At 44.7% G+C, this 22,743-nt stretch overlaps 1 protein-coding gene and 1 long non-coding RNA gene across 2 annotated transcripts; one reads left to right on the top strand and one right to left on the bottom strand.

The window, feature by feature from the left end:
- Positions 1-1,337: 1,337 nt before the first annotated feature.
- On the bottom strand, positions 1,338-8,013 carry LOC127614565 (uncharacterized). The gene is made up of 2 exons (XR_007966609.1): positions 7,892-8,013; positions 1,338-1,947 (listed from the first exon to the last, which is right to left on the bottom strand). It is a non-coding gene; the product is annotated as an uncharacterized LOC127614565 (long non-coding RNA).
- Positions 7,873-22,229, top strand: osr1 (odd-skipped related transcription factor 1). The gene is made up of 2 exons (XM_052085851.1): positions 7,873-8,594; positions 21,501-22,229. The coding sequence occupies exons 1-2, from the start codon at positions 7,918-7,920 to the stop codon at positions 21,631-21,633; spliced, it is 810 nt and encodes a 269-aa protein (XP_051941811.1). The 5' UTR covers positions 7,873-7,917; the 3' UTR covers positions 21,634-22,229.
- Positions 22,230-22,743: the final 514 nt, after the last annotated feature.

The following is a 22,743-nucleotide window of genomic DNA, read 5'->3' as shown; positions in this document are numbered from 1 at the left end:
ATATTCTGGAGTATAAAATCTAATTTAACATTAAAGGCACAGCAACCCCCCCCCCACCCAAAAAAAATCATCTACTTAAATTCAAGCCAATGGACATACCTAGCCATTTCTCTTGTAGAGCCTTAACGAATCAGTATATCATAATAAGTCCTTTTACAACTTGTATGTATTCTCCATTGGTGGGGTACCTATGAGAAAGATTAAAGTCGCCAATAAAGCTGTAATTGTCACGGTTGCGAGGTGGTAGGTAGATGACCCCAAAAAGCAGGGAGGCAGGAGGAGTAGGGTGGACTGAACAACATGTCTTTAAAAAATAAAAGCACTAGCAGGGTACACTGTAGTACCTAACTCAAATACTTAAACAAAGTCCTGAAAATCATAAGAAACCAAAGTAGCAAAAAAAATGAAAAATACATACGGCAGGACGAAATACAAGCAAAGTGACGAGACAACGAGAAACACCTTGACAAGACATAAAGGCTTGAGCGATCTGATTGGTCAAACACCAGAGACCTGCATGCCGAAAACAGGTGGAGACAAAAAGGGCACATGAGGGAACAAAACCAAATGTCATCTAAACAAAAATCTAACAATATTATGTCAGCGCCTACTCGCGATTCGACTGAATTGGTCAGTCAACCTGGATTGCTGAAGCATCATGCATCCCTGGTAATCACAATTTGGGAAACCTTCAGTGAAGCAATTTATTTGACGGGCTAGAGGCCTCCAGCAGGTGGCAGATTGTATTCACAGTAGCACACGTGCGGCTAAAGTTGCGGTCCACCTCGAAAGTGTGTGTGTGTGTGTGTGTGTGAGCGCGCGCCAGGTAGCATACATATATGACGTAATAATTAAATGTATGACATAATAATTAAATGAAAAACTATGGCAAAAGTAGGACAAAATATCTATGGTCTAAAACTTAAGTGAACAAATATGGCAAAAGCTGTCTGTCTGGTAGGCCTAAATTTAATCCGGTGTTTTAAAACAATTGATATGACAAGTACTGTGGTTAAATTAGCGCCGCCATCTGTAGGCAGTCTCATCACCTAATGTGTGCTTTAAATATCATAGATTTACTTCCCAACCCCCGCATGTCAAGGAATCAAGGAATGCTGTACAGAGCCAAGTCCTGGTACACTTTAGAGCATGAAGAGCTCATGTATGTGAAAAAAAAAATCTGCTCAGCATTCTCTGTTCTATTGTATTTCATTTCAGTATGTAGAGAGCACATGCACAAGCGCAAACTGCCAAATCACAGCGGAAGAGTCAACTTGTCCAAATGCTGAGAATTCATTCCTAAATCTGCCGCCGGACGCCGTTGAAGGATATAACACTTTGCATTTTTTTCAAACTTAATAAAATGACCCCAGTTTGTAGGTTTTTATCATCTATTTGTGATGTCGTAGTCGTTGGAGACGAGTGTCTGTTTCATTATTTTTAGTACTGTCCATTCCAAATGTTTTAATGGGTTGTGGTCAGGGCGCTGTGCGTTGGTCAGTGAAGTTGGCCAACCGTGAAACACTTTTGGTAAGTATAGAAATGGTCTTAGCTGCTTACGCAAGCCTTGTGAGTTGTGGCTCACGTCGAGTGCCTCACAGAACAGCGCAGCTCTGGTCTGCGTAATCTTTATGTATCTCCAACGGCTTGTATTGGATGTGGGTTGGCTGAGTGACGCGCCAGTCGGAGCTTCGCTCTGCGCAATAAAGAGGCGCGGGTCAGTCAGCGAACGGGGAGAAGCAAAGCTGCACCAGCACACACCGCCGTGCCTTGTCAGTTCAGACGCATTTTGCGGCGAACTGAGAGGAGGAAACATGCTGTGGTTTCATTAAAACTCACGTCAAACATCGCGCTTCATCTTCACCTTGCCACGAACGCTTCCCATCCACGGCAGACCTCCGCGGCGAAGAGGGGGATCTTTCAGGGGTTTTTTTTGTTCGGTAAGTCCTCTCTTTTATTTGTAAACAAACACGCTCCTAAGTGCAACAACAGGAGTTTGCGTGAAGGCAAGTTGACGGTCACAAAACTATCACGCCCTTACTCATGGCGCCTTTTTGCGATGTAGTTTAGGACACAATTACTGAAATTCATACGGTGCATGAAATGTGTTGAAGGCTTGCGTGGGATTTTTATTTTGCAACAGGAATTATTTAAATTCCATACATAATTGGTCTACTGCTGCCAAATTTGTATGTCTACAAGTTGGGTAACTTCCAATATTATGGCTGATACGTCGTTCAAATGAATTTATGAGGACATTGATGATGTCTTTTCACTATACTGTACTTCACGCAGTAAAGTCTGAAAAAATACTTTTCAGAGTTGGTATTTTTTGGCAAAATTGACTAAATTGGCTCATTTATGCTGAATGACCTCCAGACAGCATCCCTCTTTGGTGAAGCAAACATGAACAAGCATAACTTGTGCAATTAGCCAAGTATGAATAAACATTGCTAGAGAGAAAGGTGGAGAAAGAGCCTTAAGATGACTTTTAAAGAAAACACTTACTGCATGCAGCTGCACCCCCTACCTCACTAATTCATGTTGCCGGTACTGTAATGAAGCATAATCCAATAAAGACCTTGTGTGTTAGATTGGAGGTCTGGGAGGAAGATGTGGAGCGTTAAAAGCATTGACTGTTTTTTTTCAGCACCTTGACTAATAAAGGTCTGATGACACCGGTGGTTATCCTTGGCTTGATGCCGCTTCATGTTGTGCTAATTGAAAAAGAATGGGTATCACATTTAAAATTGGAATTTTTTTTACAGACAAAGTAGAACTGTGTTTCCCAACTTTCATTGAGCCAAGACACCCATTTCACATTGGAAAAAAATTCAAGTCACCCTCCCACACAAAAAGTAATAAATACTAAAATAATGGTGTTGCAGTTTAATCTAAGTGTGGAATCTGGTCCCGTTTAAATTGAACACAAATCGACTGACACACTGGCAGGAAGCTGTGACTTATTCTGAATGGCAACAGCTTTATTGTAGCTTTCCACCAATTAATGGAAGAGCATTTAATTATTTTGCCTGTCACAATGTGCCGCTGGCAGCGATAGATGAACAAAGATGCCTTAAAGTTATAATGAATCATATTTTTTGCCCGAATGAAGTGAAGGTGGTATATTTCCTGCGGCACACCTGCTGATCTCTCAAGGCACACGAGAGTGACATGGCACTTTGCTTTTTGAAACACTGAACTTGAAACCTTTGGAGCTTTGTCCTTTTTAAAATCGATTATCTAAGATGTTACCTACTTTCATCAACAAACAGTCGTCAAAAATACAAACAAAATTGACAAATTGAAATTATTTTTGTGAAATGTCTCATGAGTGCAATTGCATACCTGCCATGCTGTTACTTTTAAATTCAAACTCCTCTCTGCTATTTAGATTGAAAGTATTCATACAGAACTGTAAACTCAAGTAATTTGGTTCGTAAACAATTGTATAGTCTTTAAAGAGCTGAAGTTTAAAAACACACAGACATACAGACACACACACACACACACACACACACACACACACACACGCAGACACACATTTGTGCAGATATTTTCAAAATAAGAACGTAAAAGCTACAGGAGCCACAAGCACGTAGATCAGGGGTGCACAAACTTTTTGGATCGAAGATCTACCTTTTGATCAACTAACCTCACGGGATCTACCCTTTACCGGCGAGCGCACGCATACACACACACAAATTTAAGATTTACCTGCTTTATTTTATTTTTTAAATATTTTTTTGGTGGAAATGAGACAAAAACAAAAAAATATATTACTAACATGTACAAAGACACACAAATGGTTTTTGTTTTTTTTCTTCTCGACACCCCTCGGATCTACTTGGGACCTGATCTACTTGGGACCTGTCTTAGATCTACCGGTAGATCGAGATCTACCTAATGGGCACCCCTGACGTAGATCATGTATTTTTTATTTACCTAATATCAAGATCTATTTTTAAAATCTTTAGTAATGAAATATATATGGTATATATATATACAGTACCTATATATATATATACGCAGGTGTGTGTGTGTGTGTGATTGAAAGGCCAAAATGGTTTTGGTGAGGCTCTTCGATGGGGGTTGTAGTGTGCCAGTCTGATCAGATTTACATGGAGGTGAGAAGCAGCGTCTCGGTCACCCAACAGTCCCTCGGAGGTGCTGAATGTAACAGTCTCGGCTTAAGCAGAGGATCCACGTGGCTCTCTGGATCTGGACGCCCCTGATATGCAGACATGAAAGGGTTAAAGGTGAGGAGAGCCTCAGCAGCAGAGCAACCTCTATCCTCTAATGACCTCCCGAGTAAAAGTCAATTACTTCTGCTCATGATCAGAAAGGAAGAGGCCACAGGGGGCCTGTTTGAGCTTCACTGCTCCTCATTACAACGACTTCATTCACTTTAGTGATTAGCGGCCTGACCACCACTTGACGCCTTTGACATTAAGGCTATTATTGTTATTTATTTATTTTTTTGTTCACAGCACATGAACAACCTTGCATGGAGCTGTTAACAATAAAATATGCATGATTGGATGGTTCACAAAACTCTATGAGGCAGTGATGTATTTTAATATTTTCACAATGTGATTGTGATTTATGTAAACCTATTCAAACTATATTAGCTGAAGTAGATTGTTCTTGATGGTTAACCCATTACTTCACTGCTCTTTACCCTTCAGTCCAACAGTATTTCTAAAAATGTGTGATTATCTACAGTATTGCATGCTATATAAACTGAGTTGAAGCAAAAACGAAACTAATTTAATTATTTAGGTTCACACTCAAGAGATGTTGACCAACCCCTACGATTTGCTTCTTGATTAATGAAAGCATGAATATTAAACGAAGATATATTCATTGTAGTAGCCCAGTGGTGCAGTGGTTCACGCCTTGACCTCACATTCCCAGAGTTTGTGGGTTCAATCCCTCTGGCCTTCCTGTGTGGGGTTTGCTCCGAGCCTGCGTGGCTTTTCTCCGGGTGCTACGGTTTCCTCCCACATTCCAAAAACATGCATGGCAGGCTGATTGAACGTTCCAAATTGTCCCTAGGTGTGGGTGTGAGCGCGGAAGGTTGTTCATCTGTCTGTGCCCTGTGACTGGCTTGCAACGGGTTCAGGGTGTTACCCACCTTCTGTGGGTTTTCTCCGGGTACTCCATTCCCTCCCACATTTCAAAAATATGCAGCATAGATTAATGGGACACTCAAAATATTCCCTAGGTGTGATTGTGAGCTAGAATTGTTCGTCTATGTGTGCTCTGCGATTAGTTGGCAACCGGTTCAGGGTGGCCCCCGCCTACAGTCTGAAGACAGCTGGGATAAGCTCCAGCACATCCATGAGCCTTGTGAGGGTAAGCGGATCAAAAAATGAATGCATGGTCGATCATCAGGGCTTACCATTATTTAATTGTATGAGCTCAACATCATTTACTGTTCAAGGCCAAATGATGTTATATTATTGCTAAGTGTAATTGTTGTATCAATAGGTTATTGTTGCGGGAAAGTGTTGTATCAACTACCATGTTTATTATTGACAGCATGTCTATTTCAGAAAAATAGTTCAATGGTACAGGTCAAGTTAATCCTTTAATAACAAAACAATATATTGGTATATTAATGTATATATTGTGTTGGATTTGCCTGTTGGTGTAGTGTATGTTGTACAACAATAGATTTTATGGTACGCAGAGACAGTCGGATATGACTCTTCGACATTGATAATGAAATTAGTGGGAGGATCTCATTCGTTTTTCCTACTCTTTACCTCATTCATTAGTCATGCTTGTTTTGATGATTTCTATGAATTAACTAAAAGTTTTGGTGACATATTCTGTTACTTTATGATACTTTTCAAATACAGTAAATGTTATATTATTTTATACATGCTCAAAATAAACAGAGAGGGAAGCGCAGAAAGCAAAGTATGTAAGCCTGATGATTTTTTTCAATCTTTCGAGGTCCCTCCATCTGAGACATGCTTCATGAACAAGAGGTAGTTTTACTCGGCAGTGCTTATGACATGAATACATTTTCATGAATCGGATTATCGTCCGTTGTTCATTGATTTGTCTTTGGCCAAGAGCTGGGGGAAATGTAGTTGTTCACATACTGTAGGTGACGTTTTTATGAAGCTGACGTGCTGTTGGCGGCGTCCTCCTTTCACCTAAATCAACTCCCCTCTTACCCCCAACCCAGATAGATCCATAGAAAACAGCTGGATGGATGCTAACCTGTTTTATAAGCATTTCAGAAAAGGGAAGACGTCGAGATATTTCATCCACAACGAGTGAACATTAGCTTCAGTTTTATGTACAGCGTGCAGAGCTGCTCAAATGGAGCGGGGAGCTGCTCTGCTCGCTGTCAATCATAGACACAAGACACAAAGACACATTGTTGTCTTGTTATTCCTGCTTATCAAAACCTGATTTAACAGCTCACAGGCTCTTGATAAATGTTGCCATTCTCTTACACCACCTTCAACAGCTCCAGGCATGTTTCTGGCAACAGCAAACACACATATACGCTTTTCTCAATTTCTGTCTGGCGCATTCATGTATGTGTCTTCAAGCTGCCAAGTGTGATTCACTCACCTTCCCTGACACATTTACCTCATGCATACACTCTCATTTGTCACGGTGCATTGTTACAGAGCTATTTCTTGCACAATTTTCAAGCAATTCACATGAGCAAAACGTTTTAATAAACCTTGTAGTGTTCACCACGACAGTGAACACTGATAGGGAAAGTATCAGCAATGCACGTGGATAAGTACTGTGGAAACTCGTTTTTAAAAATTTCCCAATCCTTTATTTTTTTTCCCAAGACAATAGTTCTGTTAGCTACGATAGAGCCACCTTCAAAGAGTTTCTGCGTTGTGGTTCAAACAGTGCAGCCCCTTGAAACGTGCACTCTTCATAAGCAGATTATGACTGCTCCTTGAACAGCGTTTATCAAAAATCAAAGTTCGATGTGTAAAAGTGCCAGATGTTGGGCGGGGCGGGGACGGGTGGGCGGGGGGGGGGGCTCAAAATCCAACTCACCATTCTTGATTGGGCCTGGGGGGTTCTGATGTATTTGTAATCTATATACTAAACACAGCGAAGCTTTACAACACAAAAAAGAATTTTGAAATTAGTTTGGATCCTGTTCTCGTTATTGCTAAACAACATTATCCGTCGGAGGGGGGGGGGGGGGGGGAATTTGCTGGAGGCAGAACATTTTTTGTTTCGGGAAGACACTCTAACTTGGTCAGCGTAAAATACAAAATCCCTTGAAGCACAGGTGTCAAACTCAAGGTCCGCCGCATTATTTTGTGTGGCCCGCGAGCTCAAATCAAGCATGTCAACTTTCCATCATGCTTGCTCAAGGCCGAACCAAAAATTCAAATTCCATCCATCCATCCATTTTCCAATCCGCTTTATTCTCACAAGGGTTGACTTCTGATTTCAAAATTAGCACCACACCAATTTGTTGTGCACTGAATATGTAAAATGTGGAGGTGATCAAGCATTTATACGGTTTTCCAAAATTCACAGTCATAATGGCCCTCTCAGGGAAACCTACAATGTTGCCTGCGACAAAAATGAGTTTAACATCCCTGCCTTGAAGTATTGAAACTGTGAAACAGCCAATTCCTGAAAATGTTTGGTTTAACGTTTCAGTCTTCATTGTAAATCCGAACTGCAACATGTGTCTAACAGATCATTTTGAAGCGGTCTGTTCTTTTTCCCTTAGCCGCGTGTATAAATCATATTTCGATTGTTGCAAGCGGTTTTGGTTGTTGTTTTGATGGCATCAGGAAGGAATGACTCTTCTTGACACATGAAGTAGCGATGATTCAAAGAATTTGAATTGATCCGCCAATGTGTTCTGTTTGTTCCAGACATCTAATTGGATTTCTTGCCTCCGCCATGGGCAGCAAGACTCTGGCAGCTCCAGTCCCTCTCCACCCATCTCTCCAGCTGGCGAATTATTCCCTTCTCCAGAGCTCCACAGGCCTTCAGCTGCCAACGGATCCCTTGCACAGCATCTACAGCTTCAGTGCCTTGCATGCCATTCAGCTTCACCAATGGACCCCGGGCTACCTGCCGGTGGCCTTGCCTCGGTGCACTCTTTCAAAACTACCTATCCAATTCTCTTCGATGGCCTCCATCCCGATCTTCCCTCATCACCCGCAGCCCAAGCAGGTTTCAGTGGCTCAGATGCAGAGCTCAAAGGATAAACCTCGCTTTGACTTTGCCAACCTGGCCACAGCAGCCACCCAAGAGGATCATCTGAAGGCGGAAGACCTGAGCATGTCAGGTGTTGCTGCTGCCGCTGCTGCCGGCGCTTCGTCTCACCATTCTGAGTCAACCGGCCTCGGGTGCCTCCTGGATGTGGCCAAGCTCTCCTACCCTGAGCGCAAATCCAGTCGTGGCCGGTTGCCCTCAAAGACCAAAAAAGAATTTGTCTGCAAATTCTGTGGCCGCCATTTTACAAAATCCTACAATCTGTTAATCCACGAGAGGACGCACACAGATGAGAGGCCGTACACTTGTGATATCTGCCATAAAGCCTTCAGAAGGCAGGACCACCTACGAGATCACAGGTAAGGTCAAACATTGATGTGAAACCTTCTTTTGACTTTTGTTCTATGGTCCTAGTTTTCAGCATGGCAGTCAAGCAACACACGAGAAGAGCTTGAGGAAGCTCAATTTCTCAACATTTTGTCTCAGTGGGACATGTTTGGGCACAGCGTTAAGGAACAGGAGACCCAGCCTTAAGCATAATAGTATAAGTTTCCGGAGGAGCAGACATAGAGAACTTGATTAAAACGGACAAGTACTGATACATATTGCCTGTTTTATATTGAAGAATATATTTGGAAACAATTTCTAGGAAATGGAAAAACCTTTTGGGACATCAAGTTCATACCCAGTTATACTTTTAAATAAATGATTTATAGTCTGATCCTTGTCATCACTTTGTGTCGCAAATAATTTGACATGTAACAGCAAGTTTAATGGAATCAGACCAGAATGAAAAGTATTTAGTGGGGAGAGCATGTTTTAAGATATAGCGTAGGTGTGGTGTGGAGAGGACAGTACTTGCCACAATAGCAGCAATACAAAAATGAAAACACGAGCAATGGTTTCTCCTACCACATTTTTTTACTTGATTATTGACATTGTTGGGCAAGTTCAGAAAATGATTGCATGCATCTTTCAAGTATGTTGAAATATATTCTATTTGAAAGGCCCGAGTCACAGTGGTGTGCAACGTATTCACAAAAAAAATCATAGGAAAAACATTTGCTCTGAAAGCTGCATTGAAAACGCTTATTCGCTCCTCTGCCATTTGAACACAGAAACAACAGTTTCACCATATATAATATCTCCAGGGATGTGCGAAATGGGTGCAGTATCATCGTGTGAATGAGGATGTGTGTGTGCATACACGTGTGGGATGCAGTGTGTTGCGGCTCAGCCTGAATGTTGTCCGATTGGCAGCCAAAAGTTCTCCACAGTGAAAAAATATTTTTATCTGAGTTTCAAATGTGACAACTCGATGCAATTATAGATAGATAGATAGATAGATAGATAGATAGATAGATAGATAGATAGATAGATAGATAGATAGATAGATAGATAGATAGATAGATAGATAGATAGATAGATAGATAGATAGATAGATAGATAGATAGATAGATAGATAGATACCCTAAACCCTAAACTGCCAATCACAAGGCAAAACTTAATCATGAGCCATCAGGGCAAACAACTAATCATGCTCACAATCACACCAAAGGACAATTTAGAGCAGGAGTGTCCAAACTTTTTTGACCGAAGATCAAGTTTTGAAGCAGCCACTCTCCACAATTGACCAGTTACCTCACAATCACACACCCACACACACACGCATGTGTGTGTGCACTAATGCAGACATGCATCCACACACACGCCAGGATGACCAACATAACAGCCCCTAACATGAATGAAACAGAAAAGTAAAGTAGATAAAAGAGTTAGTGAAAAGGAAATCACTGCCGACCTTAATAGAGACCCGACGCGTAGTGCATAAACATGACTATCGAAGCTCACATGTAAATTTTTAAAAGGCTTGTCCTGGTGCTCCACATTGCCATTCTCTGTCAGTGCCCTCGGTGAAGTGCAGATGAAACAAACTGAATGAGAATTTTAAAAACAGCATTATCACAGCAGCCGTGATCGCAAGCTGGAACTGGTGACCGCTCACAACCTCCGGTAATGCCGGTCAGGCATCACCTTAGGTCAGGGGTCGGCAACCCAAAATGTTGAAAGAGCCATATAGGACAAAAAAAAAATGTCTAGAGCCGTACAAAAATAAGCCTTCTTGTAAAACGTACAATGAAGGAAACACATGCTGTATGTATGAAGGAGACTGGACTGTCTCAGAATTGTTTGTTATTCATTCCTTTGTTGTGTGTTCACAAACGCCCCCATAGAATTTATTTTGTGATTTCTTCGTTTGATTTTTTTGTGTTGGTGAATTATTTAGCTTTTCTTAGTGTTCATGAAGTGATCATTAATTTCTTTTTTTCGGAGGCTGTCTTTGAGCGCCTCTCAAGTCGAACTATTGTCCACTCATAATTAATGGAAAACATGCCATTTAATAAAACACAAACATTCTAGTCGTGTGTCATTTAAACAGGAAAAAGAGCCTCATTCAAAGTAAACTACGCCCATGTTCGAATGACTGAATGGATCGATCAACAGTCAGTGTCAGTCGTAAATGTGAGTGTATGTGTGTTAATTCATGCTTCAAAATAAAGTAGAACAACTGAGTGGGCCCCATGCTGTACTGAAACTGTAAGGGAAGTGGGAATTGTGTAGTGTCCCGCATTTAGATTGAATTGAGGTGGAAATGAAAGAAGGAGACATCACTGTGTAAAGCATATCACCAGATGGGCTCAGGAACCTTTGAGAAAACCAATGTCAATTCTAGATACAGTTCGGCTCCATGAAGCTAAAGCAACTGATAAACAACACTAAGAAATGTCACCGGCTTCTCTGGGCCCGAGCTCATCTAAGATGGACTGTGCAAATGTGTCTACAGCAGTGTTTCTTAACTTTGTCAGATGTACTGAACCGAACCAGTTCATAATATGCAGATTCACCGAACCCTTCATTAGTGAAAAACAAAAATAGGAGTTTTTACTGTCACGTTCTGCCCGAGGCGATGAACAGATCGCCTCGTACAGAACAAAATAAAGGGATGGATTCCCAGTAAAGCAGACACGGAAAGATCTTGTCAGAAGAACAAAAGAATCTTTAATGACTAACAGAAAGAGCCCGACAGGGAAACGGTAACAAAAAGCGCTGGTCAATTAAGGACCAGGAAATAAGGAAACAACCGAAAACGCTCGCTGAAAAAACAAACTGCGAGGAAGTACTGATTAGGCAATATATATGTATACAATTTAGTGACTAACGCGAATAGCAAGAGTAATGGCCGCAAGGCAAGAAGGCAACGAGTAGTCTACAATAGAGGAATTAGCACGAGAGAACAATGGCACGGCGTGGAATTCTCCGGCAGTGAGTGGACTGCCAGAGCCTCTTAATAAAGGCAGATAATCAACCCGAAATAACGGACAGGTTTGCAGTTGGCGGAGGGAAAAGCCCGCCACCTGCTGGCGGGCACGGGACGTGACAGTACCCCCCCCTCAATGGACGCCTCCCGGCGGACTACCCGGCCGGGACGGATGAGCAGTGTGGAAGTCGCGCAAAAGGGACGGATCAAGGATCCAGGAGCGGGGCACCCATTGCCGCTCCTACGGCCCGTAGCCCTCCCAGTCGACCAGGTACTGGAAACCCCTGCCCCTGCGCCTGAGAGTCCAGGATGGCACGCACCGCGTACACCGGGCCACCATCGACCACCCGCGGAGGTGGTGGCGGAGCGGGAGAAGGCGCCAAGGTACTGGAAGACACAGGCTTGAGCAGGGAGACGTGGAACACGGGGTGAACCCTCATGGTGGCCGGTAGCCGGAGCCTGACTGCGACGGGACTGATGACGGCCTCGACCTCGAATGGTCCAGTGAATCGGGGTCCCAGCTTTGCAGACGTGTCGGCCAGGCGAAGATCCCACGTTGCCAGCCACACCTTCTTTCCCACCACATATGAGGGCGCCGGGCGCCGACGACGATCTGCGATATGCCGGTTCCGGGTCGCAGTGCGGGACAACGCAGCCCGGGCCTCCTTCCACATGTGATGGGCCCGCTTAAGGTGGTGCTGTACAGAAGGGACCTCCACCTGCCCCTCCTGGGACGGCAACAGTGGCGGCTGGTAACCGCAAGCCGTCATGAATGGCGATCTGCCTGTGGCGCAAGAGACGAGGGTGTTGTGTGCATATTCCACCCAGGGTAGGTGGTCGACCCAGGATGCGGGACGGTGGAGGCACACACAGCGGAGGGCCGCCCCCAGATCCTGGTTGGCGCGCTCAGCCTGTCCATTGGACTGGGGGTGGTATCCCGAGGTCAGGCTGGCCGTAGCTCTGAGGGACCGGCAGAACCGCTTCCAGACGCGAGACACAAACTGGGGCCCCCGATCCGACACAATGTCCGCTGGAATGCCGTGGAGACGGAAGACGTGTTTGACGAGGAGGTCGGCGGTCTCCAGCGCCGACGGCAACCTGGACAAAGGCACAAAACGAGCTGCCTTGGAGAAGCGGTCCACGATCGTGAGCACGACAGTTCGACCCCGGGAAGGAGGAAGGCCCGTGATGAAGTCCAGAGCGATGTGGGACCACGGGCGAGGAGGAATGGGCAACGGCTGGAGCAGTCCCGCCGGAGGTTGATGGGACGACTTGCCGCAGGCGCAGGAGGTGCAGGCATTGATGAACTCCGTCACGTCACTAAGGAGCTCCGGCCACCAGAACCGCTGGGCCACGATGCACCGGGTCGGGAGCATGGTCTCCGGGGACCGGTCCCTCCCCACAGGTTCGTGGAGACGGGAAAGGGAGTCGGGCTTGGTGTTCTTGGACCCGGGAGAGTAGGTAAGGACAAAGTCGAACCTGGTGAGGAACAGGGCCCACCGGGCCTGACGGGCGTCTAGTCTTTTGGCGGAGCGGAGATAAGCGAGGTTCTTATGATCCGTGTAGACCGTGAAAGGTTCCTTTGCCCCCTCGAGCCAGTGCCGCCACTCCTGCAAGGCGGTCACAACTGCCAACAGTTCACGGTTGCCCACGTCGTAATTGGATTCGGCAGCACTGAGTCGACGGGAGAAGAAGGCGCAGGGGTGCAGCTTCTGGTCGACCGGAGAACGTTGGGACAGCACCGCACCCACCCCTAAATCCGAGGCGTCCACCTCTACGATAAAGGGAAGATCAGGATCAGGATGTTGTAGTACGGGGGGCAGTGGCGTGCGGTGAGGTTCATGGTTGGTGAGGCACCGACTCCTTTAGTGTCAGATTTACAAATGTATCAACCAAAAACGGTAGCTTATTCAATTGGCTACTGGTTATTTCATATCCAAAATTTGACCCCATGGGTAAAAATACAATATTCTATTGTATTTTTCTTAGACTCATTTATTTTGTTATAAGATTTTGACAGGCTCTGCAGTTTGGTGTCATCAAAATGTTGTGACATCATTAAATTTTGTACAGTTGACCAAACCGAGGAAAGCTAGCTCACAAAATGATCAAACCTAGCTTTCATCTGAACACTGATGTTGACCATAATGTTGTCGAACATTTGTTTTCTCTCGTCTCTGACCGACTGATTTCTTCCACTGTTGTTTCGGCCAAGTGTGCTGCATTTCTGCTCAAATCGCTCATACAGTGTGTTAAAGTCCCGTCTCATGCGTTCAACAACTCCGATGGTGTCATGGGTTCGCGCACAACAATATCCAATGTCCATGACTTTGTTTTGCAGCACTCTAAAAAGTGCATCAGTTTCACTGAAAATGCCCTCATATGCCACCATTAAAAAGCATGTCGATGCTTCTGACAGCCATCGATCATATCCAGTGACCATCATTTGAGTATCATTGTCCCAGCGATCGGGATCATAGGTTTGTGCTACTAGTTTTTTAACACAGCTGTTTTCTCCAACACTTCCAAGACATACGCAGCTACAGCAGGGGCTCGCCTATCATCACTTACATCATCAAATCCTAAAAATGGGGCGGCCCGGTAGGCCAGTGGTTAGCACGTCGGCTTCACAGTGCAGAGGTACCGGGTTCGATTCCAGCTCCGGCCTCCCTGTGTGGAGTTTGCATGTTCTCCCCGGGCCTGCGTGGGTTTTCTCCGGGTGCTCCGGTTTCCTCCCACATTCCAAAAACATGCATGGCAGGCTGATTGAACACTCGAAATTGTCCCTAGGTGTGATTGTGAGCGTGGATGGTTGTTCGTCTCTGTGTGCCCTGCGATTGGCTGGCAACTGATCCAGGGTGTCCCCCGCCTACTGCCCGAAGACGGCTGGGATAGGCTCCAGCACCCCCCGCGACCCTAGTGAGGATTAAGCGGTTCAGAAAATGGATGGATGGATGGATCCTAAAAATGCTTCCACCACCACAGTCCACTTCACTTTTGGCAACATAGCGCAAAATAACAGATCTGTGCTTTGTTTGTGATATCCGTAGTCTCGTCCAACTCTATGGAAACAAATGGGGCCGCATTGATCTCCCTTTTTAGATCATTTATTATCACATCACCGAAAATTTCAATTATATCGTTCTGTATTCTATTGGACAAGCCAGAAAGCACACTGGATGAGTCCAAATGTCTAGCTAACCTCTCATCTTTCTCATCAAAAGCATGTGATAGTTCTACATAATCGCCACGATTAGAAGAGCTTGCCCTCTCGTCGTGACCACGAAATGCCAACTCCCGTTTAGCGAAAAAGCAGGTTGCATGAATGAGGTCTTTCACAATCTCTCGGTTTTCCCTTACCTTGGCATTGCGGATGCTAACGTTGAACCTCCGCTGTTCGTTCAATGCCAAATCGATCCTTGCGCTTTTTATATCACAATATCCAGACAAATTGAGAACAAAAGGCAGGGAAAACAGTAAAGACGGGTTTTCGAAGGACAGCCACATCACCGTTCTTTTCGGCTTTACCACTCCGTTTGAAAAGTTATCCGGGCTGTCCCGTAGTTTGAAGCAAACCTTTTCACTCCGGCGTTGGTCTACCTGTGTTAATCACGTCCACTTTTGACTGAAAGCCCAGTTTTGAGAAGTTTTTAAGCTTCAATGTATAATCCTTTTCTTCCATTTTGGCTGTCCGACGTAGCAAATTTAAAAAAGGATCGCACTTGACTCGCCTGGCGCCTCTGCACAGAAGAAGAGCGCAACGTACCTGTTTGCTCACGTACGCCCTCTTAATTGCGGCAGAGAACGATCTGCCGCAACCTATGCCTTTTCACTGCGGTTTTATTTCCCATCAGCAAATCTAAATATGTCACAAAAAACATTAAACTTTAATGGTTTAAAAACATTAGCCAGACTTAGGAAAAGCAGATCAAATAAATGTATCTGCAAATGTTATATTGCTGATGTGCAGATGTACGGCAAGCAGGACGTGCCAGTTGCATGTATCAACCCAGTTTGTGATGATTGCGCAATGCAATGCGCGTTCAGAGGTGCGGCACTGCCTCACCTGCCTCCCCTGACCGCACGTCCCTGACGGGGGGACTAGTAAACGCCGCCTTCAGGTTAGCGAACGCCGCATCCGCGGTCGGGTCCCACTTAAATGGGATTTTGACGGACGTAAGGCGGGTTAAGGGAAGCGCCTTCTGGCTGTAACCGCGGATAAAACGTCTGTAGAAGTTGGCGAACCCCAAAAAGCGCTGCAGTTCCTTGCGATTGGTAGGAACCGGCCAATTAGTGACCGCACGCGTCTTAATGGGGTCCGCTCGTAACCTGCCCTGTTCTATAATGAACCCCAGGAAGGAGATGACGGGAACATGGAATTCACACTTTTCTGCCTTGACGAAGAGCCGGTTCTCCAGTAGACGTTGTAGCACCAGCCTAACATTTTGCTGGTGCTCGTGTAATGACCGGGAAAAAATCAAAATGTCGTCAAGATAAACGAAACAAAAAATGTTAATCATGTCCCTTAAAACGTCGTTGATCAGGTTCTGGAATACGGCAGGAGCGTTTGTCAGTCCAAAAGGCATAACCAGGTATTCAAAATGGCCCAGAGGGGTCTTAAAAGCGGTTTTCCATTCGTCACCCTCCCGGATGCGAACCAAATGGTAAGCGCTGCGCAAGTCTAGTTTTGAGAAGACGGTGGCTGATTGCATTGGGGCGAAGGCGGAGTCCAACAAGGGTAGTGGGTATCTATTCTTGATTGGTATTTCATTTAATCCCCGATAGTCTACGCAGGGTCGCAGGGTCTTGTCTTTCTTCCCCACGAAGAAAAAACCCGCCCCTAACGGTGAACGTGATGGTCTAATGAGACCTGCAGCGAGCGAGCTGTTGACGTACTCCGTCAACGCCTCGCGCTCGGGTTGGGATACCTGATACAGCCGCGAGGTCGGCTACGGAGCGCCCGCCTGCAGGTCTATAGCGCAATCGTAGGGGCGGTGTGGGGGCAAGGAGCGCATGCGATCCTCGCTGAATACTTCCCTACGATCCCGATAGCAATCCGGCACTCCGTCAAGGCCGATCTCCTCGGGGCGTGTGACGCGTTCCTGCTTCCCGACGGCTGATTGTAAACAGTGCTGATAACAATACTGGCTCCAGCTATCTATTGCTGGGCGCGCCCAGGAAATCACGGGATTATGTGTTTTAAACCAGGGTAATACGAGGATGATCGGAGCGTTGCGGGACCGCATTACGTAAAACCGGCGATGCTCGATATGATTGCCGGAGAGTTGAAGTTTTAGCGGCTCCGTTCTATGCATTACTACCGCCAAGAGACGCCCATCAAGATTACGAACCCGCTTCTTATCGATCAATTCTTCCAAAAAACAACCCAGCTCGGATGCGAGATTGGTGTCCATTAAACAGTCATCTGCTCCTGAGTCTACCAGGGCCCGAACCCGCCTCGACCGGGACCCACCAAATATCTCCCCCTCGAGCTCAAGTCTGTTGGGGTGTCCCGGTCGCGTGTCGCCTCGCCTAGACTCGGGTGTGACGCGCGGGGTCGTGACTCACAGTACTCGGGGTGGACATGGAATGACGACCCCGGATAGCTGGTTGCGGCGTGAGGAGATGGTTGGACGCTGTCAGTCGTCGCACGATCGCTGAGACGGCGCCTTCTTTCCTCCGCACCAACGTCCTTGCCTCCCAGCTGCATCGGTTCCTCCGTGGGTGCTGTCTCCCGGACTCGGGAGTGGTCACCGAGCCCCACTACCCCACGATGTTCCTCACGGTACGCGGTGCGTCGCAACGGAAACCGATCACCTCCACGCTCCCGGCTTCGCTCCCTCAGGCGATTGTCCATGAGGAGGGAGAGGTCGATCAGCTCCTCCAGATCGGTGCTGTGGTTGCGGGTCGCCAACTCGTCCTTGAGTTGCGAGTTCAGGCCACGGCGAAACAGTCCACACATTGCTCGATTGTCGTATCCACTTTGTGCGGCCAGGATCCGGAACTCAATGGAGTAGTCCGCGACCGATCGCTTTCCCTGGTGGAGGGCGAGTAGCCGACCCTCTGCTTCTCTGCCCCGCACGGGATGGTGGAACACCCGACGAAATGCTGCCACAAAATCAGGGAACGACGAACGGAGATTCGGCTTTGCGTCACTGGTCGCAATCGCCCATGACGCCGCCGGACCTGTCAACAGACTCATAACATAAGCCACCTTGGCGGCGTCATTAGCGTAGGCAGACGGCTGTTGGTCAAATATGAGAGAGCACTGGTTTAGGAAGTGTCCACACCGCCCGTGCTCACCCCCGTAACGAGGGGGGTGTGGAAGCGATGGCTCCCTCGACATAGTGGGATATGAGGAGGGCGCTTCCGGGGTGGTTGGACGAACCCCGGGGGGGGGGGGGGTGGTCTCCGTTCCTCCACCCGAACTAAGCGAGGTTCGAAATCATCGAACCGATGAGCCAGCATGGAGACCGCGCCGCAGAGTTCCGAAATGGCTTGGCCCTGCTGACTCATCTGTTGCTCTTGTCGGGAAAGAGCGGACAATATCTTTTTGATTTCTGCGGGATCCATGGTGGCCGGAGAATTCTGTCACGTTCTGCCCGAGGCGATGAACAGATCGCCTCGTACAGAACAAAATAAAGGGGTGGATTCCCAGTAAAGCAGACACGGAAAGATCTTGTCAGAAAAACAAAAGAATCTTTAATGACTAACAGAAAGAGCCCGACAGGGAAACGGTAACAAAAAGCGCTGGTCAATTAAGGACCAGGAAATAAGGAAACAACCGAAAACGCTCGCTGAAAAAACAAAGTGCGAGGAAGTACTGATTAGGCAATATATATGTATACAATTTAGTGACTAACGCGAATAGCAAGAGTAATGGCCGCAAGGCAAGAAGGCAACGAGTAGTCTACAATAGAGGAATTAGCACGAGAGAACAATGGCACGGCGTGGAATTCTCCGGCAGTGAGTGGACTGCCAGAGCCTCTTAATAAAGGCAGATAATCAACCCGAAATAACGGACAGTTGTGCAGTTGGCGGAGGGAAAAGCCCGCCACCTGCTGGCGGGCACGGGACGTGACATTTACAAGTTTAAGACATTAAAAAACACATGTATTTAAAACTGAAAAAGTCAATAACATTTCAAGAAATGAAAAGATTTTTTTTTATTTTACGACATACTATGACGACAGTCACACATTGACGAGTGAGCACACTAAATTTCCCACAGCACTGATTGCACATGCGATGTAATGTGATCATCTGCAGCCAGTGATGGCCAAGTGCGTGTGTCATAGTGTCATAACTAGTCGGGTGTGTGGCAGAGCCTCCATTAGACACCTGCAACCGATTAACCGAATCCCATGCCTCACTACCTTCAATAAAGCACATTGAAAATATTAAATTCAAAACAATTGTCTTTTAAAAAAATCAATTTCAGACACCTCATTTAATCCCCCTCAAGTCCAAATGCACTCAAGTAATCCAAACGCATAGTAATAATATTTGGGGTAATACGAAATTATATTCATCAAGGCATTAACATTTTTTTTTCTGAAAGCAAAGAATCTATTTTGAGCAGATACAAACATTCCATTCTAGCTTTCAGTTCCATAGTTATTCTCCCAGGCGGTAGTGGCATCACAAGACATTACATAGTTTGTATTTGACAAAACCCTAAAACCTGGTCTGGATAGTGTAGCATTGCTCTGTGCGTGAATGTTGCCTTCATTTTGACACTTTGACAACTGGCTGGTTTGCCAACCGTTTGATCATGTAGAAGTTTTAATCAGCTGACGGCTGTTCAGATGTTGACTGGTTTTGCAGAGTCTTTGGACCACCTTCAAAATTACATGGCAGCAAAACAGATTAACAAAACAATTAACATGACCGGTTGTGGGTCCAATTTTCAACCCTTGTGCCCATGTCAAAGTGTCCTTGAGCAAGATACTGAGCCCTGATTTGCTTCCACTCGGAGCTGCCTACCATTGGTGTACAAATGTGCACGTGAATGGGTAAATGTGAGCCTTTGTAAAGTGCTTTGGGCACCATGTGGGGTAGATAAAGCATTATATATCTATAAGTGCTCTCCATCTATCGTTTTTGCAACCCAATACTCACACACATTAGTGAGACCTTGTCTTCCAGATGGTAGAAGAGTGTGCCAATTCCACAGACATAAATAATGTGGACATTAACACTTCATACCATCCTTTCAATGCAATCAAATTCCTTCATGGACTCTTGGCTTTTCATCTCATCTCATCTACATGTTACCTTTTGGAGAACACTGCAATTGGCTGGTAACCATTTCAGGGTGTCTGAAAACAGCTGGGTTCGGCTTCAGCATGCCCGCGCCCCTCGTGAGGATAAACGGATTAGAGAATGGATGGATTTTGGAGATTTGCCACATTGTTTGTCAAGCGGGTAACAAATGGAGCTCATTAGAGTGAATGGATTCATTTTTGCTACTCAGCCCCAAAAAATCCATGTGCAGCTCATCACTCTAGCTCCCTATACTTGCTTCAATCAAAACATGTGAAGTGTCAATTAACCTGATTGGCTGTGTCGCCCATGTGACGATGTGGTGTCACACGAAATACAAATATTGGCCAATCTGTTTTACAATATGAAGTTGAAAACTCAGGTGGAAATCAAGTTACGAGGATTCTTTTTTGATCAAATAACATAATATGACAGTTCACCTTTCTTTCCATGTATAGCACTTTGTATGCAGCGATGGCTGGTTGAAAGTGCTCTATAAATACAGTTGAGTTGAGTTCTTTCAGGAAGTTTGATTTTATCTTGCAAGCCAGGAGGAAAATGATGGTGAAGAAAAATGTCCTCGACTCTAACTCGTCAGCTTCAATGAAATAAGGGCATGGTTCCAATTTCAAAGAGACACCAATCAGAATCGAATCCAACTGACACCCCATTTTAACACCGATCAGTGTTACATCCCATACTACAAAGGCTACTTTATTCCTGAGTGGTGTTTGTCAAACTGTTTTTAATGGTATTCCCGATCTTTTAACAGATACGAATATACAGTAGATAGGATAAGAAAACCTTTATTTGTCTCACAATGGACAAATTCCCAAATTACAGCAGCAAAAATGTATGTAAGGGAGAAGTCAAAGAACAAAAAGTATATAAGTAAATATAAATTCTAAAATATTAAAAAAAAACATTCAGAATGGGTGAGTGGGGGTGGGACCAGGTTTCCAGGTCAGGTCTGTCTATTCAATAGCCTGACAGCAGTCGGCAGGAACGAGCGGCGGTACTTCTCCTTCTTGCAGCGCGCGTGTAACAGTCTCTGGTTGAAGGAGCTGCCCATTGCTGTCAGGGTGGCCTGAAGGGCATGGGGAGGTCTTTTATATATCTCGATAAATGGGATACAACCACGCAGTTTTTTGTTCTGTTAAATCCCAAATTTGTCCCCAGAATGAATTTGACCCCTTTTTTCAAGCTGCCACATGCATTTCAAAAATTGAAAAAGAAACTCTCGAAAACAAAAGAAAACCGATGAAAACTACAAAACGATGTGTAATAATTGCAGACATGCATGAAAGTAGATGAGGAATGCACTCAAAATGATGAAGACTGTCTCAGGTTTGTGCGGAATTCAAAACTTCCTGGGATGCGTGGGCTCACAACAGCAGACATGATAAGACGTCTACAAAGCATGTAACTACCAGTATATATGTGTATTTAGAGGAGTTTTTTTTCTTTTCTGAAATTCAGTTGTGCCCACTTGATTAATAAAACACACACACACACACAACTGTGCCCCTGAAGTGAAGAAGACGAAGGCGTTGCTAGTTTTGGTACCGGAAAAATGAAGAACAATAATAAGGTTGATTAAGGTTTCGACTGATACGACTATTAACGCTGTTCTGACTTCTTACTTATTGCTAACAGTGCAATGTTGTGTTCTATTCTGCAGGTACATTCATTCCAAAGAAAAGCCCTTCAAGTGTCAAGAGTGTGGGAAAGGCTTCTGTCAATCCAGGACACTGGCTGTGCACAAAACATTACACATGCAAGTCAAGGAACTGAAGCCAGCCAAGATGAAATGAATATGTTTTCTTCAAGGGAAGGGACGGGGACACTGGATATATCCAGTTCAGTATGACCAAATACGATAATCAACCAGACTTAAAAAAAAAAATCTCAGTTATTGGTAGGAAAACCTCCAATTTCTTCCACTTATGTGGGAACGCTGCTCAAGGATTAACATTTTCACCCGCATTTTTTTTTTTTACAAGATGCAGAAATAAGCCTTTGTGAAGAAGTGCATGGCTAGTTAGTAAAGTTGTATTGACAAAGACTCCAATGGATATGTGGAATGTGAAATCACAATAACAATTAAAAACAAACACAATTAAAAAAAAAAAAAAAAAAACTATGGCTGCTCATTCCAAATAGGGCTTGCAGAAAACTGTATTCCAAAGACAAGGTCCAAAAAATATTCTACAAGGAGGATAAAAGCCATTTTAGCACGTTTCCTCCATTTCATTGTAACATTCCAATGTTATTTTTGTACGGATGCATTACAGTATATAAGAAATGTATTTTTGCACTTTAACCTGATTATTGATTTTTTTTTCCTGTATATCACTGGATATTATTTTTCCAACAAGTAATCATTTTTGAATAAAATGTTTCCTGTAAATGTTTGAGTCTGAGTTTGCCTGACATCCATAAACAATATGTGTAAACACCAGGTCATAATGCAAACATCATTATCATACAATACATTTAAATGTCACTGATACATAGAAGTACAGATATCACAAGCATGAAAAGTGTCTTTGTAATGCTTTTACAACCTAAATCTGTATGTTAAAATCATTTCACTGACTCGTGAAGGAGAAAGGGATTAACGTTGAAATAACTTCAAAAGTGGTTGTTTCATTGAACATACAATAGCTGCTAAACAAATCACTGCAGATGCCAACAAATACAGTAAGATTACATATTCTACTACGAAAAAGAGTAAAGACTAAGTCTGCCTTTAAGTCAGTTAAAGCACCAACACAACCATGTGACAGATCCAAAGCAAGAAACAAATTCCAACTGAACTCAAGTTAGTGGACTAAAAATGCCTGGAAGTCAAAGCTGCACTTAGTTTTTGAAGCCCAACAACTCTCTAGATCCTCTGAACACACAAGAAAATATAAAGTCCT

The sequence above is a fragment of the Hippocampus zosterae genome, chromosome 14, assembly GCF_025434085.1.
Source record: "Hippocampus zosterae strain Florida chromosome 14, ASM2543408v3, whole genome shotgun sequence".
NCBI classification, from domain to species: Eukaryota; Metazoa; Chordata; class Actinopteri; order Syngnathiformes; family Syngnathidae; genus Hippocampus; species Hippocampus zosterae.
This window is presented reverse-complemented; position numbering and strand designations above follow the sequence as displayed.